General features: G+C 41.2%; 1 protein-coding gene across 5 annotated transcripts in view; it reads left to right on the top strand.

Moving 5' to 3' along the window:
- Nucleotides 1–1,553: 1,553 nt before the first annotated feature.
- Nucleotides 1,554–19,972, top strand: part of LOC137162993 (NEDD4-binding protein 2-like 2) — an 84,364-nt gene continuing 65,945 nt past the window's right edge. For 3 of the 5 annotated variants that reach the window (XM_067562962.1, XM_067562963.1, XM_067562967.1), the window contains exons 1-2: nucleotides 3,623–3,726; nucleotides 4,402–5,864. In XM_067562962.1, coding sequence (XP_067419063.1) covers nucleotides 3,724–3,726; nucleotides 4,402–5,864 — 1,466 coding nt within the window. In that variant the 5' untranslated portion in view covers nucleotides 3,623–3,723. Of the gene's footprint in view, nucleotides 1,613–3,622; nucleotides 3,727–3,958; nucleotides 3,990–4,401; nucleotides 5,865–19,972 lie in introns of those variants that run through there. The other 2 variants (XM_067562964.1, XM_067562965.1) reach the window with 2 other exon arrangements.

Below are 19,972 nucleotides of genomic sequence, written 5' to 3'. Positions count from 1 at the left end.
GAGAAAGAGGAACAGTTCTGAAAAATATGAAAGAGAGCCAATATAATCTGTTTTAGCACAAGACCAACAACTAAAACAAAAGGAATAATCTAAACTTCAGAACTCTCTGCAAAAGAAAATTGATTATGTCCTTTACATAGTAAAAGAAAGTTAGTCTGCTGAAGAGATATAAACAGCCACTGGGGGAAAAAGAAAATTAGACTGCATCCAAATTCATATTGACAGGACTATTACTAGCCAGAATCTACCATTGTAGTCAGGGCTGGATTTCCAATTAGGTGTAATAGGCATGTGCCTGGGGTGCTGGCATTCTAGGGGTGCCTAAACAGTGGTGGATTATCACATGGGCCAACAAGGCCTGTGCCCAGGGGCCCTGATCAATTTGGGGGCCCCACACAAACTCCAGAACTCTGGCCCTGACTCCTGCTTCTGTCCTTCTCTTCTCTGCTGGTGTCCCACTGCCCTGCTCCTCTTCTTCCCCCTGAAGCCCCAGCCCCTGGCCAGGTTGGAAGGAAGCCAGACAGAGCCCAGGGGTGAGCATATTCCCTGAAGCTGGCCAAGCTGGTTGCCCCAGCTCCTCTCCCTCCTTGCCCCCCACCTGGCCTCTCCCTTTCCGCCATCTCCCTCCTTGCACGGAAAACAGGAAGGTCAGCTGTAGGCAGGAGGGTGCTGAAGATGCTGTGCTTAGGAGTGCATAAAGTATAAACCCAGCCCTGATTGTAGTTTATTTTTTAAGAAAAATAACTCAGCATTAAAGAGTTTTAGGAAGCAAAACCAAACTACAGCAATCACGGATTGGAAACTGTTTTCATGCCCTACGATTTCAACATATGAAAAGACTTCTTTTCTTTTAACATGTTAATACTTATCATTTAAAGAAATCACACTTGCTCACTTGTCTGCAGTCCCAATCTGAAAAACCCACACTGACGTTTCCCTAGCATGCGTGGGGCAAGAGACTGAGACACATGCAGCAAAATCACTTCCACCAGCAGACAGATCATTCACAGCGCGGGAGACTGCAAACAGTGGCTCTAAAAACCAAGCCCCTCCGGAACAAGGGGCGCTCCCGTCTTCCCAGTTAAGGAACCTCAACAAGCGACGGGGGAGGGATCCTCATCCTAGTGACAAAATCCTCTCCATGTGCCCGCCTGTCATTTGCTATGACATCCACAAGGCAGAGGTCTCCCTGTGACTCCTCAATATACAAGAAGGCATCACCCACGTGTCAGCCACCCCCCACGAGAGACCTCCACCTCCGCCTGCCTTCCAGGGCGCCACTTGAAGGCAGCCTCTACCTCCGCTTCTCTAAGGGCCTTTGCTTTCTCAGCCCAGACCTGAGCAGGCTGCAGCTCCCCGGCTCAGCTGCGACGGCTGGGCAGTCCGCGGGGCATTCTGGGAGTTGTAGTTCGAAGCCCAGCCGGGGCTTCACTACAAGCCCCACAACAGGCCGCGTTCAGCCCGGCGCGCCGGGCGGCTGCTGCTGCTGAGGGAGGTGACGCCATCTTGAGAGCGGTAGGCGCTCCCCTCCCCTCCCCCCACCGCCTGGGACTGGACTGCGCTGCGAGCCGGAGGCCAGGCCGCGGGACACTGGTGCTGTCTCTGCCCGGAGGTTGGTCCCCTCACCCCGCCGCGGTTGTGATGAGATGGGCGCCTCCGCCTCCCCCCGCGTGTGAGTGGGCGATCGAGTGAGGCGGGGGTCCCTGAGTGCCTTGCCGGGTGGAGGGCGCAGCGATGGGGGAGCGGGAACGGGCCGGGCCGGCTCGGCTGAAGCCCAGTACGACAGAAACTGAGTCAGTAGCAGCACCCCCAGCCCAGAGAGAGACCGTCACACACACACAGCAACACCCCCCCCCCAGCCCAGAGAGAGACCGTCACACACACACACACACAGCAACACCCCCCAGCCCAGAGAGAGACCGTCACACACACACAGCAACATCCCCCAGCCCAGAGAGAGACCGTCACACACACACAGCAACACCCCCCAGCCCAGAGAGAGACCGTCACACACACACAGCAACACCCCCCCAGCCCAGAGAGAGACCGTCACACACACACAGCAACACCCCCCCCCCCCAGCCCAGAGAGAGACCGTCACACACACACACGCACAGCAACACCCCCCAGCCCAGAGAGAGACCGTCACACACACACACAGCAACACCCCCCCAGCCCAGAGAGAGACCGTCACACACACACAGCAACACCCCCCAAGCCCAGAGAGAGACCGTCACACACACACACCACCATCCCCCAGCCCAGAGGGAGAGGTCACACACACAACACCCCCCAGCCCAGAGAAAGAGAGAGAGACTGTTGCACACAGGAACACCCTGCACCCCACCCCAGAGAGAGGGGAGAGACTTTCTCTCGCTGTCTCACTCACTGTCTCACACACAGCCAAATTCCCCATTGCACCCCAGGGAGAGACTGCCATGCACACAGTAACACTCCCAACCCCACTCCAGTGAGTGGAGAGACTCACACCCACCCCAGAGGAGAGAGGCTATGACACGTTAGTACATTACCTTCCAACTTATCACAGAGGGGAAGACTGTCCCTTTCACACAGCAACCCTCCTCACCCCAGAGAGAGGGGAGAGACTGACGCACACAGCAACACCCCTGAACCAACCCACCCCAGAAAAAAGGAAGAGATTGTGAGAGACACAGCAGCCCTCCCCAGCCAACCCATCACAGAGAGAAGGAAGAGACTGACACAGGCAGCAACACCCTGCACCCCACCACAGAGAGAGGGGAGAAAGTAACATCCTCCACCCTAGCCTTAGAGAGAAAGGGACATAGTTTTTAACATACAGAGCCACATTCCCTGTATCATTTTGAAGTTGGGGGTTGCTGCGTGTGTGACAGTTGGGGAGACAAACACATATATACAGTCAACAATATCAGCATTCTGAGAGAGGAGCCCAGTCTTTCCTTCCCAGCCCAGTTTTATCCCCAGAGTAACTCACAACACCGAAAACAGCAAAGTTCCTTTCCCATCCTTGGAGAGGGAAGAGACTGATATGCACCTAGCAAAATTATTCTTATTTCCATATTCGTTTGGGAGGGTAGACGCTAACCCTCCTCAGATACAGCATAACTATTTTTCTGTAAGTGGAAGGTGAGACTATAAAAACTATCTAAAACTTCATCTTTAGATAAGAGAATCTCATTCTTCCTGCAAATTGGAGAGTTCTCTTTAATTTTATTTTAGTTCAGTTATTGGGTGCCTGTCACTTTGCAGAGTTCAGAAATTTAACAGGTTACAGACACTAGCAGAATTAACTCTCTAGTAGGAACTTGAAACTGTTTTTCACCATCTTGTCTGATGCATTTATTCTAGTATTTCATGTCAAAGAAATAGCATATGTCTCATTTTTTTAAATAAGGCAGTTGTTATTGCTTTCCATCTACTCTGTATACCTCTGGAATGCCATGAAAGACCATGCATTTTTGGGATAGGTATCTTAATACGCAGGTGACTGGACGACACTCAGATGAGTGATAATGGTGGCATTTAGAGACCACTGCCTGTCATGCTGACCAATATTGTGTCACTGGTTCCTTGTACTCTTCCATCTGTCTGTACCTGTATGTTGTCTCTTGTCTTATATGTAGATTGTAAGCTCTTTGAGGAAGGGACAATCCTTTTGTTCTCCATTTGTACAGTGGCCTTTCACAATGGAGTCCTGATCTATGGCTGTGGCTCCTAGGTGCTATGGTAATACAACTAATAATAGATTACAGCTTTAATTTTTAAATCTGATCTAGGTAATTATTGATTGATAACTGGCATCTGACAGCTGTTCGGTGTCCTATGTGAAATGAGTTGGATTAATCCAGTTCATATCACAGAAATGACATCACAGTGGCTGTAAGTGACATTTTTTGGCAATCTGAGTAGAGAGGTCAAGCATCAACTGAGCACAGATATGTGTTTATCTAATTCTTAGGTGTGAAGAGTTGAAGCTTGTTGGCAGTGAGGTAAGAGTAATTGCACTGCTAATGTCCATACTGAACATGTACTGTGGGTAACTAGAGAACGCCAGTATTCAGGCTGCAGAACTAATTTGTTTCTGAAACATTAAATTCACTTTTTAAAAATAGCTTAGTACAGATAGTAAATTGCTAATATTGTCACTGAAATTTAAGGAAAGCTCTGCGCTAAAATAGTTTTTATTATACACCTACTTAAATAGGTAACTTTTATTTAAAATCAAAACTGCATTATCTCATAGTGAGTATTTTCTTTGATGAAATGAATAACTAACTTATTTTAGTTGTGAAGGTAGATGAACTTTTAGGTTACAAATTATAGCTTTGAATGACTTCTGCTTTTGCGTAATGTATTTTTAAGGTGAATGTACTGTTAATATTCTTACTTTTCTTCTTTAAGATGCTTCATGCTGAATGTAAAGTAAGACCTTTGGAATGTCAAGATGAAATGGCAATTGAACCATGTTCTAAAAAAATGAAATCAACAGAAACAGCTCAAGATAAATTCTGTGATGATGGTTTCCAGGGATCTAATGTGAAAACAGACACTGAGAGAACAAACAACGAAAGGATACCTTTATGCATCCTTGACCAAGGAAAACCGGAAATACAGCAGAAAGAGAATGAAAATACAGACGTTTTGGAAATATCCAGTGAAGATCTCCCTGGTAATGGGCCAGGGATTATTGAGTCTACTCATTCAAAGATCATGCAGAATGTAAATCTTCGATTAGTATCAATAAAAGACACTGAGGTTACAGAAAATAAATGCCCTTTCATTACTGAAAAAGTTGATGAAGCTAATATTAAAGAAACTAGCAATAAATCATTCACGGTAAATGGAGGTGAAGTAGAAATTGAAGAATATGGTACAAGCAAAGCATTTATTGGACCCGTTTACAAACCTGTGGAGGAAAACAAAGAGGATGAAACCAGGAATTGCACTAAATTTAGCACAGGCAGAGAGAAACAAAATGCTGTACTTGACAGCAAAATTGAGAAAGAGGAAGCAAAGAAAATACAGACTCTCTCTTGTGATGTACCAGAAATAGATGATGAATTGTGCCAATTTTATAAAGAAATTCAGGAGCTTGAAAGTGATAAAGATGAGTTAGAAGGTAACTTACAGGAAAAAGAAACTGAACTGTCTCAGGAACAATTTATACCATATGATAAATACAGTCAAACATCTCAGGAGGATGAGCAAGATATCTGGTACGGTAGAACACAATCAAATAATGACAATGAACAATGTTACTATAACAAACCAAGTGGCCAGAAGACTGGCAGTGAACCAAAATGTTTTGACAGTGGAACAAATTACTGGGGAACTGAGAATCATTTTAATTGGCAAGCGGATTCTAAATTCTGGAACCATTCAGTCCCTCAGTTTAGGCCTGGATGGCAGCCCACACAATCTTTCATAGTACCTCAGGGTCCTCTTCCTCCTAGGTTCAACTATCATTTAAATGTTCCAACTTTGAATTCCCCACCACATAAACCAAATAGTCTCCATCCACAAAATGATGGACCTTCTCACAAGAATTATGCAGGTTACCATAGAAATAGTGGCAATACTAACGGGAGCTGTCCATTGTTTGATCAGAATAGTAGTTATGCTGGTCATATTGGTATCCATAATACACAAGTCTCCAGAAATGGAAATAGTGACCACGATGGATGCATGAGTAATGGTTTCTGTGAAACCAGAGAAGAGTGTTGGAAAGATCCTAGAACTTACAAGATAGAGGGAATACACAATTTTTATTTTCAGCAGTTTTCAGAAGACAAGTTATGTAGGTCACAGAAACTACTCCTAATTTTAAGAGGTCTGCCTGGCTCAGGAAAAACAACACTGTCTCGGTAAGTGTATACTGAAATAATTATTTAAAAAAAAAAATATGCTAGGTTGCTCTTGTTTCAGGTCCTGGTCCTGTACAGATTTACACAAGTAGTATCCTTGAAGTCAGTTGGATTACTCATATGTATAAGCCTTTGCAGAATTGAGGCTCTAATTGTTACATAGTGAAGAGGTACAGTAGTGAATACTGGAAATATTATTGACTTCTTTCTTAGCTTTGCTTTTGATCTTTTTCAGTAAAAATGCTTATGATCACAGAGAGCTGTTTTATATTTGTTTAAACATTTTTTTCTTCTATCCAGTGATTCATGCATTTTCCCATGTTAACTCCTGAAACTCCCAGTGCTTCTAATATGAAAGTTAGCCATCCTCTGGTCTTTCAGATTTTTTCCTTAAAATGCCTTCTTCCAAGTCTACCAATATTAACACATCTAAATTAGAAGTGCTGTTATATGTCCATGAAAAAAACTTTAATAGGACACTATGAACTTGAAAAATCTCATTTGCATGAACATTTACATTTTCTATTATTTAATTTAACAAATAATATATAAGATTAGTAGAAATAAAAGAGGCGAGAGAGAGAGCGCCTTTTGTTTTCGGTTTGTTTAATTTGTGCATAATTAATAAAACTTTGTGTTTAGTCACTTTCTCTGTTTTTCCAGTCTTGTCAGTCAGTTTCCACTTTTGTTTGTGAAGGCCTTTCCCATAACAAAAGGGGATAGAAAAGTTTTTTAAGGGAAAGTATGCTAGGTAAACTAGAAATTCTCAGGGACTTATATCAGGGATAGACATTGAAACCATTTCTAATTTAAAAAAGAATTTTAATTGACTAATTTTCAAGTACATAGTGTCTTACAACGTTCTATAACAACCTGCCTGCAATCAGAGAGAATAGTTTATATATCTGTTACATCAAAAAAACCTACATTAAAAGAACTTTGAGTCAGTAATTTCACTCAATTTAATAAAATCACAAGAGACAACACATCCTGGATGATTTAAAGGAGCTTACCTTGTTAAATAGAGAGATTTGATGATCATATTACTGCATAATATTTCTCTGAACAAAAAATAAGCTCACTGTTGTAATAATTAGCTTTTGTTTTTGATTTGTAAACCCGTTAAAACTTCCTAAAAAAGGAAGAAAGTTATTGAAGGAAAAAACCCAACATTATTAAGCTTGCTAAATCAAGCACTCAAAAGTTAGTAAATGCCAGAATTAAGTTTGTCTGTGCAGTCTTAGTTTGAGCCCCCTTTTGTGTATTATGATTAAAGATACAATTCTGTCACGGAGGTCATGAAAGTCACGGATCATGACTTTCCAGGACCTCTGTGACTTCTCTGGGACAGGCCTGGAGAAGTTGTTAAGGGCTGCCATAGAAGTAGTTGCTCGGATTCCTCCCCCCCCCCCCCCCCCCCAAACAGCTGATTGGTGGCGGCTGCTGGGGCCCTTCCCCCCCAAAGCTGATTTCCCACCTCTTCCCCCCCAGCAGTTGCTTGCCTGGGGCATCCTCCCCACCTCGAACAGCTGATTGGCAGCAGTTGCCCAGGTTGCCAAAACAGCGGGCTCAGCTCACTGCAACAGCGGTAGGGTTGGGTCAGCTCTGTAGGGGTGGAGCAGCCACCGTCAGCCCCTGCCACAGAAGCACCGGCTGGGCTAGAGCAGCTGCAAGCCCCAGCAGCCCTCTGTTTGTCCCCCCGCCCCAGGATATTTTTATTAAAAGTCCTGGACAGGTCACTAGCTTCAATGGATTTTTATTTATTGCCTGCAGCCTGTTCCTGACTTTTACTAAAAATACCTGTGACAAAATCTTAACCTTAATTATGATATGGCCTTTAATTAAATGATGGCATACTTTTTCTCCATAGGATCCTGCCTTATTCAATGCATGGAATAGACAGTGTTCATTTAATGAGCAGTTATTTGATATTTTGATTTCCATGCTTTACTTATTGCACCCTATTCGAACCGTGCTCTAAAGACAGAATTATTAATTTACTCAGAGGCTTTTTCTGGGGCACTTGTCACTGTATATGAGTGCATCACAAACATTAATTTGTTTTCAAAACATTCCTATTAGGTGACATGGTATTATTATCCCTATTTTACATATGGGTAGCTGAGACACACACTAAGGTAAAAAATATCTACTAATTTTGGGTGCCCAACTTGAGACACCTAGGACCTGATTATTTCAGAGTACTTAACTTTATATATACATATATATAGTATGTGCAAAGGACGGCTTCCAGTCATTTCATTTGCAATTGGGAAGGCTCAATACATCTGTAAATTAGATTCCACAGTCTGAAGTCAGGCACCTAGAAAATGAGGGACACGTAATTAGTGACCACCTGTGAAAAATTTGGTTTCTGTGATGCTCGGCAAATCACATAGGAACTTGTTGGCAGAGGCATGGATAGAATCCAATTCTCCAAACCTTAACTATGCTACAATTCTTTCTCTTCTTGCATTTCCCTGCCTTGTTCACTACACACCTTTCAACTTCTGCAACAAAGAGTTAGGACCCTTGTAGACAACATCTTCTACTTCACAACCCTGATCATTCCCAGAGCAAGGTCCATCCTGTGCGCTGAAAGAGGCAGGGGTCCTATGGAAAAAGTAGTCTGTGGTCATGTAATTAAAGACTCAATCCTTAATAAAAATTTTAGTGTAGGTTTTTGTGTGTAATTGTCTAGGTTTTTTGAAAAACAATACGACGTTACATGATGGAATATGTTTAACACCCAAATGATTCATCAGTAGGTTTGGAACCTTTAGATCCACTACACAGATCTATGCCACTTGAGATAATGTAGTAACTGATGGAAATAGTAGGTTGTCATTCTCTTTGCAGACCAGCACTAGAAGGGGGTGAGACACACCCTTTACCCAATGGATTTGATAGATATGTACTGACAGTAGAGAAATGGTAAGATTCAGGAATCTCTAGGTTCTGTATGGGAATGTGTCTAGTAGGCACAGACTTTTCTGCTCCTTCCCCCAAAGTTTGACCCCTTCTGCCCCATCCCCTTCAACCTGTCCCAGTCCTATCTGTTTCCCATCCCATTCCCCTCATCCAAGTCCCAGTCCCTATGGCTCAGTCCCTAATTGTAATCTGAATTTTCTTGTTCAGCTGGTCCTGGTCATCGCCTCTTGACTCCCTATCATAGTTTTCTCCTTCCAGTCTCATTGCCCACCCATTTCCAGTTTCCTCCAAACCCCTTCAGCTCCTTGTTGCCAGTCTCCTTGCCTGGCTATTCCCATCCCTCTTCCTTCCCCTCTAGTCCTCGTCTAATATGTCTTCGTTCTCACCCACTTTCCCATTTCCACTGACTCCCAGTCCCAGCCTCCCTCCCTGGTCTCCTTATCCAGTTTCATTACCCCGCCTCCCCGGCTCTTTGCCTAGCAGTCCCAGTTCTCTCCCGATGCCATGTCTCATCAGATCTGTTTCTCTTTCTCCCTATTCCTTTTGCTCTTTCTACTGGTTTCCAGTCTCGTTGCTAAGCTAGTTCCAATCCCTCTTTCTCCTTCCCTGTCTGGTCCTCATCTAATTTCAGCCTCCTCCCCACATCCCAGGAACTGGCTTCTAGTCCCAACCTCCCATTTCCACCTTGGTTCATAGTCTCACTCTGCTCCCTCACCCCCTCCTCAGCTCTTTTCCCCTCTGCATCTGAATCAGGCACCTTTCTCTTCTTGCTGCCTGGGAAAAAGTGCAGGAGTGACAGGCATCCTGCTCTTGCTGGTAGCAGCCCAGAGCTACAATTGGTGGGGAAAGTACACGCTCAGTACAGATGAATCTTCAGAGATTATAGCTATACTCTAGCAAGTGTCTGCTGAGTGTATATGACATTTTTTCCAAGGTTTTAACTTGGCCGAATTTGGGTGGGTTTTTGTGAGGGTGGCAAATATACCACCTTAGTATAAAGATGGGGGCACGAGCTTCTCAAACAAAAGGTTGCCAGAATTGAATGTGCAAAATGCTGTATTTTTTCTTAGCCTACTTCTCAGAATTTAGCCTGACACAGACACCCCTCACAGAAAATTTCAGACCAAGTTATAAGCAACTAAAAACAAGGTTTTATAGATCATGTAGGTAGTCTGGTGGAGCAGGGAATTGGACTCCGGTCTTCTGAGTCGAAGGTTAGCTCTCTAACTTCTGAGCAGTCCATCTTTTGTAGTCATAGATTTTAAGTCCGGAAGGGACCATTAGATAATCTACTCTGACCTGTATAACAAAGGCCATACATAGAACTTCATCCAGTTACTCTTGCATTGTACTGTCAGTTTCATCTGTTAAGGTGAGTCTTCAAAATAGAAACAGGGAGAGAAAGAGTCATTGTTTTAAAAATAAGAAAATGTGGATTTTTAATAAATTTGTAAACAAGGGATTATGAGTCAAGCCATCTAGGTTCTAGTTCCAGCTGTTCTGCTGATCTGATATATGATCTTGATGTTAACTTTTTATCCATAATACTTCTCTGTCTTTCATGGGTATTCCAGGATGTAATATTTGTAAAAAGCTTTTTGAATGAATTATTAAACATTAAGGTCCCATTCCTCCATGACATGCTCTGTGGAAGTACATGTTCAAATAATGAATTTTATAAAGAATATCCAGAATATTGTGACATGGACCTATGTAAAATTCAATAACTTAATATAAATCTGTGAAAAATTACTTTTCCAGTGACATGGACCTTCAACTCTTAATAACATCTGAATGTAAGAGTACATATACAAACTGTCAAAATTAGTCCTGTTACACTTAAAAGGTACTAAATATCAAGACAGATGTCATGAAGTTAAATATGGCTCAATCTAGATTTTGTGAAAACAAGTTTTTCAAACCATGTGAACTGTTTGCATGAATTTTTAATTGCAGTTTAAAGGTTTTTTTATTATTGTTTATAAAGTGCTCTGAGGATTAAAAATGTTACATAAATGCTAAATGTTATTAATATATCTAGATGTTTAGTAGTGTTTGCACTACCCAAATAGTGCAACATTTTATTCCTTCAATTCCACCTGCAGATTCCCATGATTAGAAACTGACTATGAAGTTGCATGAGCCTTTCTTGGGGACCATTCTTTTCTAAAACTGAAGTCTCTGGGTTCTTCAAGTGGATTGTAGAACTGAATGCTTTGCCTATAAGAAGGCTCAGTTATTCCTCACAGATAGTGGAAGGCTAGTCAGTTAAGTTGCTTGTTTAACTCTTGGGGCTATTGAGACTGGTGGCATTTTCAGATATCTAGACTGAAAGTGGCAGTCAGATAACCAAAGAGTAAGGACAGGGTGACCAACCGTCCCACGATTTGCGGGACAGTTCTGCAATTGGATCCTTTGTCCCACATCCCGCAATGACTACACAATGTCCTGCAAAATATGGAGTTGGGAGGGCTGCCCAGCTGGGTTGCTCTGCTCCGCACAGTGCTAGGAGTTGGGGGACTCGGGGCTGGCTGGTGGGTGGGAGAGCACAGGAGGGCATGGAAGGGGCAGAGCCAGATGGAAAGGGGCCTCAGGCGGAAGGGGCCTGAGTCAGCTGTCGGACAGGGTTACCTTACTAGCAAGCTAGCTATATCGATAGCTAGCAGGTAGCTACTGAATACAGAATTTAGTTAAATGTGTTGTTTTAACTGTCTACAGCTTTCCAAAACAGGTTATTTTGCTACGGGATGAAATTAGTGCTCTTGGTTACATTAAAGGGATTTATTTATTTTAATTTCACCGTGTCCCATGATGTCCCACAAATGAGATCATGGTGTCCTAACATTGGACTCATGTCATTGTTCACCTAGAGGGGCAAGGAAGTAGCTAAAATTTGTAGCTCAATTTAAGTGTATTTTGTTGTGCTGCTGTTTCTATTTAACTCTCGATGACTCTTAATAATTGTACTGTTGTTTGTTTCATGCCTCTTGCAAGTTACGTTTCTCTATTTTTGTATCTTCTTAGCTTAGTTATAGTTTAGTTTATAACTAAATGTTATATTTTAATCTGTTTCCTACTATTTGCTGTATACTTCTTTATTTTAAATTGCTATGGTAACATAATAAAGGAGTTAGGCTAGAGTCTAACGTGACATCTCTTGAAACATGCTAATCAGCATTCATAGTGGGATCCAGGGTGACTGCCTTTAACCTTGGAGAATTTATAACAATTAAAATAGGTTCATCTTGGTGGCAGGAAAATTTAATTTTTTTACATGCTGATAAGATTAATTATATTGTGTTGCTCAACCCTGTGACTGCGTCAAGATAGGGGTTGTCACACTGACTTATGTAAAGATTAAACTGGTTACTTTATTTTCAGCGTCCAGACAAAGTCAAAAAGTAAATTGACACCATAAATAGTGAAAAGTAATGTTGATTTGTTTTTCAATTTTAATCATTTAAGTTTTAGTGGATAAGGAAATGTTTCTTTTAATAAGATTTTTTTTCACCTGACAATTATTTTGCAGCACCCAAAAGTGTATTTAATGCTTCACAGAGCACTGAGAAAGATACAGCAGCTGCCCAGAAAAATTTTAAATCTACATTTTGGATGGGACCCAAGTGAGGGAGACGAACAATAGGGGCAAGTCTATATGTACAGCACTGCAGCGGCGCAGCTGTGCCGCTGCAGTGCGTCTGGTGAAGACGCTCTGTGCCAACAGGAGAGAGCTCTGCCATTGGCATAATAAAACCATCTCCACGAATGGTAGATGCGATGTCAATGGGAGAAGCTCTCCCACCGACATAGTGCTATACACAATGAGCACTTATGTCAGTGTAACTTAAGTTTTTCGGGAGTGTGGTTTATTCACTCCCTTGAGCTACATAAGTTATACTGACATAACCTATAGTGTAAACATCGACTTAGGAGGAGAAGGGATGAAAAAAGACAGAGATTATAGCACTGTGATAGTGCCGTTACTAAATTCAAGCATGTGCACATATTGATGTTTTTATATATAAAATAATATTGACTCATTTAGTAAAATATTTCTTTCCCTCTGTTTTCCCCTCTATTTGCATTAGGAACAGCAAGGGTATCCTCTCCTCATTCCATTGGTAATTTTTTTAATGGAGATCATACCGTTTTAATGTTTCTTCCTTCTGGATGTTTTGTGCATGTTGGTTTTTTGCTTTTGTGTTATATTTTGTATAGGATAAATGCTTTTAGTTTTATTTCAAAATAGTCCTGGAAGTGTTCATTCTTGGTTGGCATGATTCTGTTCTGTTAAAGGTGGCTGAACTGATCAGCATGAAGTTGATTAGTTTGTTTGTATACTGCAAACCTATTGTTTTAACTGCCATAAATTGTAAAAAGACAACATTTTGAAAGTCTGAAAACTTTATTTCATTGCTTTAATTTCACAGTTGTTATAGCTACATTAATATGCAGCTGTTTTACATTTGAGGTTTTAGTTAGATTATATCGGAGACTTTCTCATTAAGTCTTGTCATGATGAGTATCCTGCAATACATTATCCATGAGGAATTCTATTGTGGTGACTTACCTTAGGTAACTGAACCTTTGCTCAGGCCAAAAAATTATTTGAAGAGCAACTAGCCAAAGACTCAGAAACTAACAGCAAAATTTTTTTAAGTACATCAGAAGCAGGAAGCCTACTAAACAAACAGTGGTGCCACTGGACGATCAAGGTGCTAAAAGAGCACTCAAGGAAGATGAAGCCATTGTGGAGAAACTAAATGAAGTCTTTGCATCAGTCTTCACTGCAGGGGATGTGAGGGAGATTACTGTGCTTGACCCTTTCTTTTTAGGGGACAAATCTAAGAAATTGTTCCAAACTGAGGTGTCATTAGTGTAGGTTATGAAACAATTTGATAAATTAAACAGTAATTAACTACTAGGACCAGATGATATTCACCCAAGAGTTCTGAAGGAACTCACATATGAAATTGCAGAACTACTGACTGTGGTATGTAATTTATCATTTAAATCAGCATCTGTACCAAATGACTGGAAGATAGGGAATTTTTTAAAAAGGCTCCAGAGGTGATTTTGGCAGTTACAGACCAGAAAGCCTAACTTCAATACCAGGCAAATTAGTTGAAATTATCATAAAGAACAGAATGATCAGACACATAGATGAACACAATTGTTGGAGAAGAGTCAGCGTGGCTTTTGTAAGGGAAAATAATGCCTCACCAATCTATCAGAATTCTTTGAGGGAATCAACCAACATGTGGACAAGGATGATCAGTGGGTATAGTGTACTTAGACTTTCAGAAAGCCTTTGACAAGGTCCTTCACCAAAGGCTTTTAAGCAAAGTAAGCAGTCATGGGAGAAGAGGGAAGGTCCTCTTATGGATCAGTAACTGGTTAAAACAGGGATTCCCAAACTTTTTTCCCTGAGGCCCACCTGTGCAGCTGCAATAGGCACTGCAGCCCACTATTAATACGTGTCTGTCAGAGAGAGAGATCCTGCAGGGTGTGTGCAGCCCCTAACCTCAGCAGGAGCCAGGGCCAGCAAGAGGGCGAAGGGGTCAGGCAGGTGACACAGCTGCCCCCACCGACACCCTCCTCCTCAGCAGCCTTGAGTGCCTTGAGCTGGTCACCTTGCAGATGATACATAATTACTCAAGATAATTAAGTGCAAAGCAGACTGCGAAGCATTACAAAGGGATCTCACAAAACTGGGTGACTGGGCAGGAAAATTGCAGATGAAATTTTGTTGATAAATGCAAAATAATGCACATTAGAAAACATAACCCCAACTATACATACAGAATGATGGGATCTAAATTATCGATTATCACTCAAGAAAGAGATCTTGGAATTGTTGTGCATAGTTCTCTGAAAACATCTGCTCCATGTGCAGAGGCAGTCAAAAAAGCCAACAATGTTAGGAACCATTAGGAAATGGATAGATAATAAGACAGAAAATATCATAATGCCTCTATAAAAATCCATAGTATGCTGACATCTTGAATGCTGCATGCAGATCTGGTTCCCTATCTTAAAAAAGATATATTACAATTGGAATAGATACAGAGAAGGGCAACAAAATGATTAGGGGTGTGGAACAGCTTCCATATGAGGAAATTAAAAAGAGTGGGAATTTTCATCTTGGAAAAGAGATAACTAAGAATGGGATATGACAGGTCTATAAATTCTTGACTGGTTGGAGAAAGTGAATAAGGAAATGTTATTTTCTCCTTCACATAACAAGAACTTGGGGTCACCCAATGAAATTAATAGGCAGCAGATATAAAACAAACAAAAGAAAGTACTTGTTTGCACTACACACAGTCAACCCGTGGAACTCTTTGTCAGGGTATGTTATGAAGGCCAAAACTATAACGGGGTTCAGAAAAGAAGTTCATGGAATATAGGTCCATCAGTGATTATTAGCGAAGATGGTCAGGGATGAAACACCATGCCCTGGGTGTTCCTGGCCTCTGTTTGCCAGAAGCTGGTAGTGGATGACTGGATGGATCGCTTGATGATTGCCAGTTCTGTTCATTCCCTGTGAAGCACCTGTTGTTGGCTACTGTCAGAAGACAGCATATTGGGCTACATGGGCCATTGGTCTGACCCTGTATGGTCATTCTTGTGTTCTTATGTTTCCAAGGTTACAAGGTCCCCTTGCAAATGTGTCTTTCAGTATTTTAAACCTACTTTTAATGTTACACAAAGTTTTAATTAAATGTTTTAATCTATTTGTTATGACTGTTTTAATTGTGCTTTATTCAAAGTTTTGGCTGGGGCTAAACAATATATTCAAAAAATAATGCTATGTTACTGGGATTGCAGGACTTGTGCCATTGTCAGTGTTGTCTTTAGCAAATAGGAGAATACAGCAGAATGCGCTGAATGTGTCTCAGTACAACTTAAAATACATCAAATGTATATAACACCAATGACACTGTAAAATTTAAAATAGAAATAAAGACCCCACATTTAGCTACGAGCATACTTAGTTTTGCAGAGAGACTCGTTGAAGTCATTGGGGTTCCTCATAGGTGCAGGGATATGGCTGTATGCAGTTGGTGGATTATAGCCTAGTTATCTACTAGAAGGTAGGTGCTTCCTCCTAAAATAAGAGGATATATATATTCATCAGTTTTTGTTTATAAGAATCTACTGATATTGCTTGGGGGGAAAAGCTACACCTGAAGTACATGTGTTTTATGCAGTGGATGAATATGGAAGCTGGATATCGTTTCTCTAACATTATTAATTGCCAAATGCAGAATTATCTTGATCTGAATAAGAAAATCAGTTACTAGTCTGAAATCATGGCTTCCTGACTTGATGAATATAGTATCTATAGAAGAAATTTTTTATAGGAGAAGAATAAATATGAAGTGCTGTCAGGTATGGACAAAACTCACCAATTACCTTGAAGTTGTTAAAAAGGCATCATGCTGTTAGTTTTATCTGCTCAGGAGGAATCTTGTATTCAAGTTCTTATATGTTATATCTCAAACCAACCCAACACATCTTTTGCTAAAGGAAAAAATATTCCACCTAACTAAGTTTACTGTTGAACAGTTTGAACCAAAAAAAATTAAGTAATTGTATTACATATGTTGATAGGATTACATAAACATCTTTATCTCTAGGGGTGGGGAAAGAGACAAAAAATGTTCTTGATCATGCTACTTGGAACTTGGATCATTAATATCTTTGGGACTTCATTATTCTTAATGCTACAGTAAATTGCTATATTTATACAAAATCTATTAGTTATGGCACTAGTGATAAAAATTATACAACGTTTAGGTGCTGAGTTATGAGCTTTATATTCATGATTTACCTGGCAAAGCGGGGTATAAGTTTCCTTCTGTGGCTGAATTTTTAATGAAGAGGTGTGGTTTTGTGACTGGTCTACAATGTTAGATCATATACTACAGTAGAACCTCAGAGTTACGAACACCTTGGAAATGGAGTTTGTTCGCAACTCTGAAATGTTCACAACTCTGAACGAAACGTTATGGTTGTTCTTTCAAAAGTTTAAAACTGAACGTTAACTTAATACAGATTTGAAACATTACTATGCAGAAGAAAAATGCGGCTTTCTCTTAATTTTTTTTAGTTTACGTTTAACACGGTACTATACTATATTTGCTCCCCATCCCCGGAGGATGCCTGATTGTGTCCTTCCGGTTCCAAATGAGATGTGTGGTTGACTGGTCAGTTCATAACTCTGAGGTTCTACTGTACCTATGATCCACAACAGGGTGGTGTTAACAAAGTTAGAGGATAGAATTACATAGTAACTAAACTTTTAACTAGTAAAGTAGTTTTGAAATTTGTTTGGACATGTATGGTATTTGGGTTTGCAAATGGACACGCTTGTGCCCTTATGTTATTTATGGTTTGACCTCTTCTCCTCTTTTCCTGCTCTCTGAGCAGTAGGACATGCCAGAATGCAATATCCCATGTGCTGTTCTGTTTCATATCCTCTGGCTACTCAGTCTTCTTTAGGCACTGTAGCATAGCTGCCTAGATATCCCAGAATGCACTGCTACAGATGTGGTTAGGCAGCATGATAGTTTTGGGCACATTGGTGGTTTGCAGAAAAGCTGCTATGTACATACAAATTTAACCATGTTTACTTGAAACCTATTAAAATAATAGTGGATCAGAGAAGATGATAAATATGAATATATTAAGAAATCTCTTTCTGGCCCATTGGCTGAGATTTTGATGGTGCTGATCAGGTAGCAGATAATTCTGTTCTTATAAGTGTGCTGTAATCAATCAACCTTGCTTGTTGACAAATACGTTTTGGCATGACTAGGCAATATTTAGAATGAATTTTGGATAAAACAAAAGTTTGTTTGTTTTAGCTCTATTCAGAATTTAAAAATTGAGACGAATAAAATCATTCACATGAAAACTGAGACCTCTTCTGTAATGGCTTATTTATTATGGCAGTTCACGACAACACTAGATAAAAATATGAAATTATAAAAATGTGTGTGTAGTGCAGGGGTGGCCAAACTGTGGCTCAGGAGCCGCATGTGGCTCTTTTACGGTCAAAGTGCGGCTCACGGAGCCCCCTACACCCCCACCCCATACTCTACCTGCCAAACTGGGGTGGATAGTTTGGGGCTTTTGCCCTGCAGTGGGAGTGCTAGAGGCCAGCAGGGAGGCACTTGCCAGGGCTCAGGGCATCTGCCCCATGGAGTGTGCCAGTTGGGATGTCAGCTCTGCAAGGAAGGGGGTCTCTGGACTTTTGCTCTGCTGGGGCTCGGGGCTTCGGCAGGCACGCCCTGTGGGGCAGAAGTCCTGAGCCCCACCACCCTGCCACAGGGCTGAAGCCCCGAGGCCTGGCAGGGTATGCTGTGGCTCTTGAACTTCTGAAGATTGTTATATGCGGCTCAGAGAATCAGTAAGTTTGGCCACCCCTGTTATAATGGAGTTGATGATACTGAGTGGCGTTTTCCCAAGACAGAGCTGCTTTTGCATTACTGATTTGTATATTTGAGATTTACTTCTAGGGGAATTCTGTGCCAAAAAATTAAAATTTTATGCATGATATTTTAATATTCTGCATATTTTATTTGTCAAAATAACACAATATAATCATGCCAATTTACATTATTTTGGTAATTTATTTTAAAATACCTGTCAACAAGTATGTCTGTAACAATACAGATAATAAAAAAGATTCTCCCAGGAGTAGAGAGTAAAAGAAACCCCTACAACAGCCTAATTACTGTTTCTCTGTTATGCTTTTGTTGGACACTTCTGTCTAGATGTGTCACTCGTGCCAGCTGGGCACATCTTGGGGGAAGACTCTGCCCCTCTGGTGTTTTAGTTGATTCTTGTTTTTTTTACTCTGCTGCCGTAGGGTTACCATATAGAGGTTCCCAAATAGAGGATGCTGCTGGGAGGCGGGGGAGCTGGAGGGGTGTGTGTGTTTACTGGGAGAGGGTATTTAAGAGGTGCTGGAGGGGACTGTGCAGGACCCCTCAGCCCAGACACTTGCACTCCCTCCCCATTGTGCAGAGACCCAGAGGGAGAAACAGCTTGTTGCTGTCAGACTGGGCTTGTATGGAGTTTCCTGCACACAGCGTGCTGGGAAACACAGGTGTCCAGAATCCTCCAGCTCTCCTTCCTCTTCTCCCCAGCAGTGTCCTCTCATTGTGGAGCCCGGTTTTGCCAGGTCCAGTGGCCCCTAGTGGCAGCCAGCAGCTCTGCAGCACCAATTCTGCAGGGAAAAATGAAATTCTATGCAGGACATTAATTCTGCGCAAATTCTGCATTGCACAGTGATGCAAAATTCCCCCAGGAATTCCAGTAGCATTTCCAGTGAAAATAAAATGCATGTTCATGATGGTCCCATTTCCTTTAAAAGAATTGCCCAGACATATCTCCATGGCCTCAGTGGGGCTAGATAGTGTTACATTGACAGATTGGAGCTTTAATTATGTACATACTGCTCTTTTGATGGATCCTACAGGAGCTGCAGAGGACAACTGATGGATCTATTTTGGGCATGGTATGGTTTTTATAAAAATAATAATTTCCTGGACCCATATATTTGAAATCTGAAAAGCACTTAATTGGTTAAAAAACTAATAATTAGGTGTTAGGATGTCTGAAGGAAAAAATAGTAGTATTAAATGGATCCAATCCATCATACAGTACCCAACTGATACTGACAGTTTTTAAAAGAAAACTTGAAGTGAAGAGGTAGGTGAGATGGTTTAGGAGAGATCAGTAAGAGAACAGGTGAAGGAAAGAAGAGCATCAGAAGGAGAAATACATTGTATGAATTTCTGCTCTAACAATCTAATCTCTTTCTCTGCCTTTTCTTTAAACCTTTTTGAGAAACCATTGTCAACCAAGATGGTTTAATACATAGAAGTGTTAGCAAAAGTTTTATTTTAAATTTAAAAAATTGCACATCAAATAATGATGAAATGTAAACTCTTAATTATAAAAATGGATATTTAATTTTTTGACATTAAGGATTGATAGTGCGGTGATTTGATTTAGTATTATGTTGATGAAAGAATGACTTTTTTTTTTCTGATTGAACTATGAGTGCATACAGTGCATACACTAAAACAGTGTTTTCCACTGAAAATTTAGGAAAGTTGGAGGGTAGATGGAGTCATCAAATGTTTTCTGTGTGTGACCAG

The sequence above is a fragment of the Emydura macquarii genome, unplaced genomic scaffold, assembly GCF_026122565.2.
Source record: "Emydura macquarii macquarii isolate MOO-44397 ecotype Brisbane River unplaced genomic scaffold, CSIRO-AGI_Emac_v2 contig_2473, whole genome shotgun sequence".
Lineage (NCBI taxonomy): Eukaryota > Metazoa > Chordata > Testudines > Chelidae > Emydura > Emydura macquarii.
This window is presented reverse-complemented; position numbering and strand designations above follow the sequence as displayed.